The sequence below is a fragment of the Oryctolagus cuniculus genome, chromosome 16 (genome assembly GCF_964237555.1).
Source record: "Oryctolagus cuniculus chromosome 16, mOryCun1.1, whole genome shotgun sequence".
NCBI classification, from domain to species: Eukaryota; Metazoa; Chordata; class Mammalia; order Lagomorpha; family Leporidae; genus Oryctolagus; species Oryctolagus cuniculus.
The window spans coordinates 62,358,147-62,368,838 of NC_091447.1; the positions used below are offsets into that span (position 1 = coordinate 62,358,147).

Consider the following 10,692-nt stretch of genomic DNA (forward strand, 5'->3'; position numbering starts at 1 on the left):
CCTGTGCCGCTGGGGGTAGGGGGGACTATTGCAGCGACCTCTGACCCTGCACAAACAAGGTCAGCAGCCGCATCCGCCCATCTCTTTACTCCTGGTCAAAGCTGCCTGGCATGTTGCCACTCCCGTTTTGCTGATGGGTAGACAGAGTCCCACAGAGGGTAAATAACATAATTAGGGTCCCATTATGAGGAAAGCTGAGCTGGATGAAAAAAAAAAATCAAGTCCAAACTAGTTCTGGAGCCTTAGCTGGGGCTTCCTGGCCCTGCCTCCTCCTCCTCCTCGCTGCAGGGCTGCCAGGCTTTCACCAGGGGCTGGAAAGCCTTCCAGAGCGCGGGCAGCCGGGAGCACAGCATGCCCCCACCCCGGTGCTCTTCGCCGCGGTTCCGATTCATGTCGCCCACGCAGGCCCACGGTCCCTCTGGGGCCACGCACCATTTGGAGTGGTCCTCCGTAGCGCTGAACGTGGGACCGGTTGGCCCAGGGAAAGCTGTCTGAGTTACGTCCAGAACCTGCTGGGTCCCCGAGCAGTTGGAGGGCAGGACGCCGGGAGAATTTTGCCAGAACTGGACCTGCAGGTTGCTACGAAGGGCTGCCGCCAGCCAGCCGGAGTACAGGTCTGCAGAGGAGGGAAAAGAGGAGGCAACACCCCTCAGAAGGAGGCCCACGAGGGCTTTTCTCCCCCTCCCCTCCCCCTTCACCCCTCCCCGCCAGCTTACTTTCTTCGGCTGCCGATTCAAATTGGCAACTTCGGGAATGATGCCAATACGAACCCTTAGCCAATGCTGTCTATGGAGCCCAGCCATCCTGTAGGTAGATCTGGCTGTCTCCTACCCAGATCTCAGACGATCAGGTTAACCCAGCTGCCACACGGCCCGAAGCCAACCCGTGTTTGGAGCTAGGTCTGTCAGTTTGTCCGTCTTTGCCTCTCTCCCTAGGATCATGCCTTCCCCAAGAGAGCTCCCCGGCCCCCCACTCACCATCCCCGAACCCGCCGGCTTTGGCAAAACTCTGGAAGGTGGCCCCTGCCTGTGACGTGAGCGTAACGCTGCTGTTCCATGGTTCGTGGCTCACGTGGTGGCCCTTGATCACTTCCTCCAGGTCGGGGAATTTCTGGGCAAAGACCCCATCCAGCTGGTGGTCATAGACCAGAGGGTAGGTGTAGGCCAGCTGCCTGCCTGGAGGAGGAGGAATTGGGAGACTGTCCTTAGGGTCTGGCTGGGAAATCCAGGACTTTGCCTGACCCCCAAGGCCCCGGGGCCACTCACCAATGCTCTGAAACTGGCCGAGGGGAAAAGACACACAGAGCAGCATCTGCCCATAGGTTTGGGCATTGTGGGGCCAGCTGTACGCGCCAGCAGAGGGTGGGGGTGGGAAACGGGGCACGCTGTGCACCAGCCAGAGGCCTCCTTCTTGGTCCAGGAGCAGGACACCTGAACCAGAAGACGGGATGGCGGAGGGAATGTTCCAGGCAGCTCTGTCCCCGGCCAGTTTGCAGGGGTGGGGGAGGGGCGCATGTGCATTGCCCCAAGACCGCCCCCCAGCCTCCACGCAGGTCAGGGGTTAGCTCGGGGGGGGGGGGGGAATAGGGTACGGGGAAAGCAGAGTCGCTCCCCAGCTCCCCTCACCCACAAACCCACACACGTCCAGGCCTCACCCTTTGTGTGGCCGTGGCTGGAGGAGCCCTGGGCTCTACCGGCTTTGGGCGGTTGGTCATTGTAGAGCAGGAACGCGAGCTGGGTTGGAGGTGGTGGACAGGGTAAGGGGAGATGGTCAGGGGCATTGCGAAGGCTCCCCGCAGGCGCCTGGGGTCCCACCCCAGACTCTGCTCAGCCCAGCACCCCCCTCCCCCGCGCCGTGCACCTGGCTAGCGTTGCTCCGGTACAGCGGCAGCAGGCTGCGGCCCACGGCCCCCGCCGAGCTGTTGATGGAGCCCGCGCCGTCGCGCCAGCCCCCTGAGCGCGGGTCCAGGTATTTGTAGCGCAGCCCGCTGCCCGCCGCATCCCCGGACCCGCTGTGGGCGGGGAGCTTGTAGACCACAAACCTGGAGGTTGGAGAATGCAACGGAAACGTGGACAAGGAACAGGAGGGAGCCCAGGGTCCACCGAGGAGCGCGCGCAGCAAGATCGGGGGACCCGACCCCCGGCCCCGGCTCACCAGTCCACCGGCTGCCCCGAGTCCCCGTAGCAGCTCAGGGCCCCGGCGGGGACCCACAGCAGCGCAGTCAGCAGCAGCGGGCTCGGGGCAGCCATGCCGCCTCGTGAGGCGACCACGAGCAGCCGGCCGGGTCACGAGCTGGAGTAGGCCGAGTGTCTTGCAACTTTCACTTCCCCAAACTCTAGGGAACCCGGGCTGGGCCATCACGAGGTTGCAGACTCCGCCCCCCGGGAGGGGCCGCCGGGGTTCGGAAAAGGCGGGCCCAGGCTCTCCTCCCGCCCGCGGACTGGGCTTCCGCCCTGCAGGCTCCGTCCCAGGACAGGGCTGGGCGGGGCGCCGCCTGCTGCTTGCCCCGAAGTCCACCCTGGAGGCTCCACCCTTATGTCCGCTAAGACCACGCCCACCAAGTACCACGTGTAGCCAAATCCGGCCTCTATTTGGGCTTTCTCGGGCCCCGCCTCCATTCCTTTTAAAGGCGGCTCATTTCAACCCGTGCTCGTCGGGGTGGGCGTGTGGCACAGCGCGAGATGCCTCTGGGGACGGCCGCATCCCCTTCTAGAGTACTTGGGTTCCAGTCCTGGCTCGGCTGCGGCCGGCAGCCCCCTGCTCACGTGCACAGAGAGGTAGCAAGTGACCCCTGTCACTCACCTAGGAGACCCGGATGGAGCTCTGAGCCAGGCTTCAGCCTGGTGCAGCCTCAGCCAGGGCGGGTAGTGAGCCTGCAGATTGAAGAGCTCCCTCTGTCTGCCTTTCAACTAAATAAATACGTGCCCCAAATCTTCACTCTTTTCACTGCATATTTTCCCAGAGTGTTTCCTGAGCCAGCCACGTAGTGATTTTGGCTCATGGAAGGACGAAGTTGGGGGCTCTCTCTCTCTCTCTCTTAATTGTTTTAACTTTGTTTGAAAGAGTTACAGGGAGAGAGGTCTTCCATCCGCTGGTTCACTCTCCAGATGGTCAGGGCTGGGCCAGGTCAAAGCCAGGAGCCAGGAGCTCCATCGGGGTCTCACAGGCGGGTGACAGGGTTTCAAGTACTTGAGCCCCTCACCTGCTGCCTCTCGGCTTGCGCATGAGCAGGAAGCTGGTTTGGAAGCAGCGGCAGGACTTGAACCTGGCACGCTGATATGGGATGCAGCGGCTTAAACAACGGGCCCCATGCCTAGGGGAGCTCTTAAGTGGGGTGGGCGGCGGTGAATGTCCCCAGGTTTCAAGGCAGGAGAGGACAGATCTTGGTGGGGGTGAGGCGGTGTGGCTGAGGTTTAGGGCATTAAAAGAGGTAGGGCCTCTCTATATTACTCCTGGGGTTCAGCATCCACCCCCCCCCAAACCCATAGACTGCAGGCAGTACCGATGCTGACATTTTATCTGCCACGGGCAACTTTATAAGACCCATATAACCATTCGCAGTTGATGCCTGATGCCACGCGGGAGGGGTCCACGGCACGAAGCCCCTCTCCCCCAGACACAGGGTCTCTGGGAAGTTTCACATCCCCTCCCACTGTCCAGGGCCGCCTGTGAGCGGTTGGAGGGTTCAGTTCTCTGAGCGTCTGTCCGACCGTCCGTAGGAGCCATTTCTTCGGCGGTCTGTCTTACTGGGTCTGTGTGGCCATTGGATGCCTGTGTCCACGATCCTTGTGGCTGACGACTCCCGGGGTTGGAGGGTGTCCCACCTTCCAGGTCTGTTTAGGGGTCTGTCTGGTGGGCGTGGCAAGTCCAAGCAAGGATCCGTCCTTGGGAAAACCTCTCTCTGCGTGGGATCCACTCACGTTCTCTTGTTTTTTTTTTTTTTTTTGTTTGTTTTTGTTTTTTTTTTTGTTTTTTTAAACAGGCAGTTAGATAGTGAGAGAGACAGAGAGAAAGGTCTTCCTTTTTCTGTTGGTTCACCCCCCAAGTGGCTGCTATGGCTGGCGCGCTGCGTTGATCGGAAGCCAGGAGCCAGGTGCTTCCTCCTGGTCTTCCATGTGGGTGCAGGGCCCAAGCACCTGGGCCATCCTCCACTGCCTTCTCGGGCCACAGCAGAGAGCTGGACTGGAAGAGGAGCAACCGGGACAGAATCTGGCGCCCCAACTGGGACTAGAACCCGGGGTGCCGGCGCCTGAGTCATGGCGCCGCCCACTCACATTCTCTTGTGCCCAATGCTCCCCGCCCTGCACTGCTCCCCACCCCGGGGAAGGCGCAAGGCTCACAGGTGGCGCTTCATGTGCAAAGCCAGGTGGTCAGAGCGGGAGAAAGTGCGTGGGCAGAACTGGCAGCGGAAGGGCCGCTGTCCCGTGTGCTTCCGGTAATGGCGGGTCAGCTCGTCCGAGCGCGCGAACTTCCAGCCACAGCCGTCCCACGTGCAGGCGTAGGGCTTCTCCCCTGGGGGGGTTGGGGTGGGCAAGGATCCTGTGAACGCCATTGTCGGCTCCACCCTGATCCCGAGTCCCCTTTGTGCAGCCTGAGCTGGGACTAGAATGGGACCCCCAGCAGGACACTGGCCGACTTTTAGGGTCCAGTTCTGAAGGTGCGCCCAGGTCCCGCCCTCTGCCACCCCTCCCCCGGTCCTTTCTCCCTTGCACCTGCGCCTCCTCCACACCCCCGTGCCTCGGGACCCTGCACCTGCGACCTTACACCGTCCCAACCCCCTTCCGTTGTTTTCAGGCCCGTCCCCAGGGAGTATGCCCTATCTTTCCCACACCTGGCCCCTCCTCCATTGCGACCCTGGGACGGGTGTGGCTTCATCGTCTGTCACAAACCCTTAAGTTTGCTGGCCCTGCCTCAGCCTCGCGCCTTGGGACCTGGACTTCCAGGCCCACACCCACCTGTAGCCAAATCCCTGCTTCTAGGTCTGGGCCGCTGGCCAGCCGTTCTGAAACCGATTCACGCCCCTAGGCCAAAGCCACGCCTCCTCCATGTCAGGCCCCGCCTCCTAGCCAGACAGCCACGTGCGCCCGTGGCATCCTAAGCCCCTCCCCTCTCCGCACGCCCGCCCTCTGGCTCCGCCCCCTATGCCACCTACCCGTGGCCCGGGTCTGCTCCCACCCTGGGACAACGCTCCCCCGGCTTTTCCAAGAACTGCCTCGGAGGATCCAGGCCCTGTCCCAGCTCACTCTGCCCCGCCCCCTTGTTCCGGAACACCGCTTTTAGCCCCGCCTCCTCCGTAACAGGCCCGCCCCCTGCCGGGTCGTTGCCTCTAGCCGCTCCCCCTGCCTTTGCTGTGTGGCCGCGCTCAGCCCCGCCCCCTGCCCGGGCACCGCCCCCTCACCTGTGTGCGTGCGCAGGTGCGCTTTCAGGTGGGAGCTCTTGGTGTAGCTCTTGCCGCAGCCCGGGTGCGCGCACGCGTGCGCCGCCTGCTTCCTGCGCGGCCACGAGCGCGGCAACGCGCTTCGGCTGCGCTTGGTCGGCGCAGCCACTGCCATCAGGTCTGGGTCTCCTGCGGTGCCCCCGAGTCCAGCACCCACCGTGCCGGGTCCCAGACAGCCGAGGAAGGAGGAGGGCGCGGCGGCGGAGCCGGGCGCGGGCGCCGGCGCCGGGAGCCCGCGGAGGAGCTGGAAGTGCCCTTGGTACTGCGGCGGCGCCGGGTACAGCGCGGGGTACCCGGGCAACAGCTCGTAGTGGGCGCCCGGCGCGGCCGGCACAGAAAGCCCAGGCCGCCGGAAGTAGCTCCCTGAGGAACCTGCGCCTGATCCCGGGTACACCGGCTGCAGCGACAACGCCTTGGGAGCTGGAGCGGGGGCCGGGGCCAGGGCTGGAGCCACGAAAGCGTCGGGGGCCAGGGCTCGTGGGGCAGCGTGCGCCCACCCCGAGGGCTCCTCGAGACCCAAGAGCCCAGGGACCAGCCCCGGGCCGCCCCCATACGCGCCCAGAGTCTCGGGCAGCGCCGGGTACGGCGCTGCGGGGCCCTCGCTGGGAGCCAGAACGCTGGTCCCGGGCGCGCAGCTGGGCTCCGGGCTGGAGAAGTTACTTAGGGAGAGATCCAGGTCCCAGGCGGCGGTGCAGGTCTGGTCGTCGTCTTCGTCTTCGGCGGGAGGGTCGTCCGACTCTAGTTTCACGTGAAGGAGCTGCCACGTTGGGTCTGGGGGACCCGGGCCCACGTCCTGCACCTCCATGGAGCGCCACCCCTGCGGGAGCGAGCAGGCGACTTGAGGCCGGCTGCGGTGGACACCGGGCGCGCGCGGGAGGGGGGTACCTTGCTCCTGATGGGGGCAGGCAGGCTACAGGTATCCGAGAGGGGTCTCGTCTGGCTGTCAGTCTGTCCCACTCCTCCACATTGGCCCCCAGCAACGCTCCCCCCACCCCACCCCCTAGCTCCCAGGGCCTGAGTGGTTGATCAAGTCTGGCACAAGATAAGACTCCCATTATCTGGAACCACACTTGGGGATGGCGGGGGTGTCAGGGGGCAGAGGGGAAGCCAGCCTTGACTCAGACCCCTTCCCCCTTCCAGAACCTCTCTCCCCTTCCCCATCTCCCCAAAGATTAAGCCCCAAACCCTGGAGGCAAACTTCCTGCATCTCATTGGGAGATTACATGGCCTCTCTCTCTCGATTCTGACTCCTACAGCATTGCTGTTACAGAAATGGGGTCCCACCAAGAACCTTAAGCCCACCCCCCTCCCGGACCAAGCACCGCTGCCTCTCCCAGCTCAAGCTCAGGGATCCCCACCTCACCCCTCCCCGCACTGCTGCTGGCTTCTGCCCCCAGGACACTCCAGTGCTGGCCATAGCAAGATGGAAACCTGGAGCCCCCAGATTCTGGCCATCACCCTGAAATCCCCCAGCCAGCCCACCTGGACTCCATCTGACTCCAACTTGAGAGAGCCCTGGATATCCGGGAAGGAGCCCAGGGCGGTCAGTGTGCTGATGGAGGGCAGTGCAGTCTCGGCTGTGGCCATGGCTGGCAGGCGCCCACCCCCTGCCCCGGGGGTGGACTCAGGCTATGGCTCCTTGGGCTGCCGGTGGTGTGGGCTCTGCCTCTCCACTGGGCCCCTTTGGAAGGCTCCCGTCTGCCCACCGTTGATTGGTTAGAACTCCTGATAAGGGTCAGGCAAGGCAAAGTGGCCCGGGGAAGGGATGTGGGGGAGGAGTTGGGGGTGGGGGGACAGTCACTTTCTGGGGCACAGACTTAACCCCGGGGCTGAACCTTAAACACCGACCCCCACATTTCCAATGCCAAGTCGGATGTTAGAGGTTGGGGCGGGGGTGAAGTTCAGGGGCTGAGTCTCCAAAGAAACTGAGGGGTAGGGGTGGGAGCGCTCTGTGCTTTCTAGAGAATGGGTGGAGGGCAGCATGGGCATTCTGGGAAGGGGCTGCAGGAGCCCCCTCTCCCCCCCCACACAAGGGCTCTGCACCCCCTCTCCTACAGTAAACAGCGACAACGGCGCTGATGGCGGGACTTGGCAGGAGCTGCCTCTCAGTCATTATCAGGGGCACCAGACACTGGATGCTGCTATCAGGTGGAGACTTGGGGCCGCCAGAGCTCTGTCCTCCCCCCCACTTTGAGTGGGAGCACTGCGGGGCGGCGGGTAGGCAAACTGCCCCTCTTCCCCCTGTTGTGAGCAGTGGCAAGAGGAACCGCTTGCCCGTCCACTGTGTTACCATCGGCTGTGGGCTCTGGGTCGGCACTGGAGGGGGTTCGATGGAGCCAGAGGCAGCGAGGAAGAGGTGGCGGGAGTGGGACTCTGCAGGAGACCCCGGCTCCAGTCCTGGCTGCTGCTCCTTGGTGTATGTCCCCACCCTCCAAGAAAGGGGGAGGAGCTATGTCCTCGGTAGAGGACCTGGACACCCATCCCACAGGCATGGGATTACAGAATGACCCAGGTTCCCAGGGACCTCTGTCACCCAGATCTCCCACAGACAGTAAAACCCCAGGCGTGTCCAAGTCCCCTATGCAGGATGACCGGCATAGAACATAATCCTACTCTATGCTTCTCCTTAACGGCTCCTTGGCTTTGAAACTTAACTCTGCGATGTGAATTGCTACACTGTATTGTTCAGGGAGTAATAACAAGGATAGAACTATATTGTGTAGGGGACTGTGGCAAAGCGGGTAAGCCACTACCTGCAGTGCCAGCATCCCATATGGGCGCTGGTTCGAGTCCTGGCTGCTCCACTTCCAATCCAACTCTCTGCTATGGCCTGGGAAAGCAGCAGAAGATGGTCCATGTCCTTGGGCCCCTGCACCCACGAGGGAGACCCAGAGGAAGCTCCTGGCTCCTGGCTTCAGACGAGCCCAGCTCCGGCCGTTGCAGCCACTTGGGGAGTGAGTCGGTGGGTGGAAGACCTCTCTTTCTTTGCCTCTGCCTTCCAAATAAATAAATAAAGCTTTTTTTTTTTTATATACAGGCATAGTGGACAGTGAGAGAGAGAGAGAGAGACAGAGAGAAAGGTCTTTCTTTGCCGTTGGTTCACCCTCCAATGGCCGCCGCGGCCGGCGCACCACACTGATCCGAAGGCAGGAGCCAGGTGCTCCTCCTGGTCTCCCATGGGGTGCAGGGCCCAAGCACTTGGGCCATCCTCCACTGCACTCCCGGGCCACAGCAGAGAGCTGGACTGGAAGAGGAGCAGCCGGGACAGAATCCGGCGCCCTGAGTGGGACTAGAACCCGGTGTGCTGGGGTCACAGGAGGAGGATTAGCCTATTGAGCCGCGGCGCCCGCCCAAATAAATAAATAAAGCTTTAAAAAAAAAAAAAGAGTTACACAGAGAGTGGGAGAGACAGTTCTTTCATCCACTGGTTCACTTCCCAGATGGCTGCAACAGCCTAGGGGTGGGCCTAGGCAGGAGCTTCTTCAGGGTCTCCCATGTGCAAGTACAGGGGCCATCTTCTGCTGCTTTCCCAGGCCATAGCAGAGAGCTGGACTGGAAGTGCAGCAACCAGGACTCGAACCGGTGCCCATATGGGATGCCGGTGTCACAGGTGGTGGCTTTACCCACAATACTGGCCCCAGAATGCCTGCTTTATATATATATATATATATATATATATATATATATATATATATATTTATATTTATATTATTTAAAAGGCAGAGAGAAAGGGAGAGACAGAGAGAGGTCTTGCACCCACTGGTTCACTCTCCAATTGGCTGCAATGACTGGGGCTGGGCCAGGCCAAAGCCAGGAGCCAGGAGCTTCCTCTGGGTCTCCTATGTGTGTGCAGGGGCTCAAGGACCTAGACCATCCTCCACCGTTTTCCCAGGCGTACGGGGCGTGGGATCGGAAGTGGAGCAGCCGGGACTTGAACCAGTGACCGTATGGATGCCAGCGCTTCAGGCCAGGGCTTTAACCCGCTGCACTACAGCATCAGCACCAGAATGCCCGGTTACCACCTTCTTCCAGGGTTAGAGTCCCGGCTCCACTGTCCATCCAGCTCCCGACTGATGAACACCCTGGGAGGCAGCAGGTGAAGGCGCAGGTACTTGGCTCCCTGCCGCCCACGGGAAGACCCAGATGGAGCTCCAGGGTCCTGGCTTCCGCCTGGCCCAGCCCCAGCCGTTGTGGGCATTTGTGGGGAGCCCCCGGTGGATGAGGGTCTCTCTCTCTCTGTGTCTGTGTCTCTGCCTTTCAAATGAGAACAAATACACACAGTCCATCTCACACACAACTCCGGGGAAATCACACCCACGGTATCAGAGAACATTCCAGAACCTCACAGGCACAGTCCACCAGCTCCAGCCCGAGAGAGAGAGAGAGAGAGAGAGAGAGAGAGAGAGAGAGAGAGAGAGAGAGATTGAGATCTTCCATCTGCTGGTTCTCTCCCCAAATGGCTGCAACCGGCCAAAGCCAGGAGCCTCTTCCAGGTCTCTCACGCGGGTGCAGGGGTTCGGACACTTGTACCATCCTCTGCTGCTTTTCCCAGGTCATCAGCCAGGAGCTGGATCGGCAGTGGAGCAGCCGGGACTCGAACCGGCGTCCATATGGGACGCTGGCTCTGCAGCCAGAGGCTTAAACTCGCTGCGCCACAGCGCGGGCCCCAGGACTGATCCCTAAATTTCACCTTCCACGAACTTCCTGCAGTCCCCTTTGGTAGGGCGCACAGACCCCGCACGGGGTCGCACGCCCAAGTACAGGGCCCCACCGCAGGACGCCTGCGCTCTGTCCGCCCGGACCCCAGCCCTGGGTCCTGCGCTCGCTTCAGGTGCCTAAGTTAACGCCGCAAACGCTTTTGCAACTGGCCAATCAGGAGCGGACCAAGCCCCCTGCTAGGGCCAATCAGAGCGGGAGCTCAGCGGGCCAATCGGGTTGGCGAACTCGCTGTCCGCCCCCACCATCCCGGCGTCGGGTTTCTCTTAAAGGGGCCACACCAACCTGAGGCTTGGCGCCAGGAGCTCCACAGGCCCGGGGGAGTCGTGTCCCTTTTAAAAGGCAAGCGCCGCGGAGGAGCCGGGGTCCTAGGAAGGACCAATGGGAGGCCGTGTTCAGTCTCCGCTCCGCCCATGTCCGGCCGCGGTCGAAGGTCCGCGGCGTCGCAAGTTTTGCCGTGCACCAGGTGGCTGCAGGGCTGGCGGGGGTCCCGGGGGGCGGGCGGGGGTCCCTGCGCGCTGACGCCCTCGCCCCTCCAG

The 10,692-nt window shown here is 62.2% G+C and overlaps 2 protein-coding genes across 4 annotated transcripts; both read right to left on the reverse strand.

The window, feature by feature from the left end:
* Positions 1-68: 68 nt before the first annotated feature.
* Positions 69-2,386, reverse strand: DNASE2 (deoxyribonuclease 2, lysosomal). Of its 2 annotated transcripts, XM_008253561.4 has the most exons (6): positions 2,155-2,386; positions 1,861-2,041; positions 1,655-1,733; positions 1,266-1,430; positions 978-1,175; positions 69-616 (listed from the first exon to the last, which is right to left on the reverse strand). In XM_008253561.4, the coding sequence occupies exons 1-6, from the start codon at positions 2,247-2,249 to the stop codon at positions 243-245; spliced, it is 1,092 nt and encodes a 363-aa protein (XP_008251783.2). In that variant the 5' UTR covers positions 2,250-2,386; the 3' UTR covers positions 69-242. The 2 variants fall into 2 exon arrangements, with proteins under 2 accessions (XP_008251783.2, XP_051693800.2); XM_051837840.2 differs by lacking the exon at positions 1,266-1,430 and having other exon boundaries at positions 2,155-2,372.
* Positions 2,387-3,508: 1,122 nt separating this feature from the next.
* KLF1 (KLF transcription factor 1) lies at positions 3,509-10,557 on the reverse strand. 2 transcript variants are annotated; one of them, XM_051837842.2, is made up of 3 exons: positions 10,439-10,557; positions 5,399-6,254; positions 3,509-4,512 (listed from the first exon to the last, which is right to left on the reverse strand). In XM_051837842.2, exons 2-3 carry the CDS (start codon positions 6,240-6,242, stop codon positions 4,337-4,339), a joined length of 1,020 nt encoding a protein of 339 aa, XP_051693802.2. In that variant the 5' UTR covers positions 6,243-6,254; positions 10,439-10,557; the 3' UTR covers positions 3,509-4,336. The 2 variants fall into 2 exon arrangements, with proteins under 2 accessions (XP_051693802.2, XP_017195902.3); XM_017340413.3 differs by lacking the exon at positions 10,439-10,557 and adding an exon at positions 6,920-7,153.
* Positions 10,558-10,692: the final 135 nt, after the last annotated feature.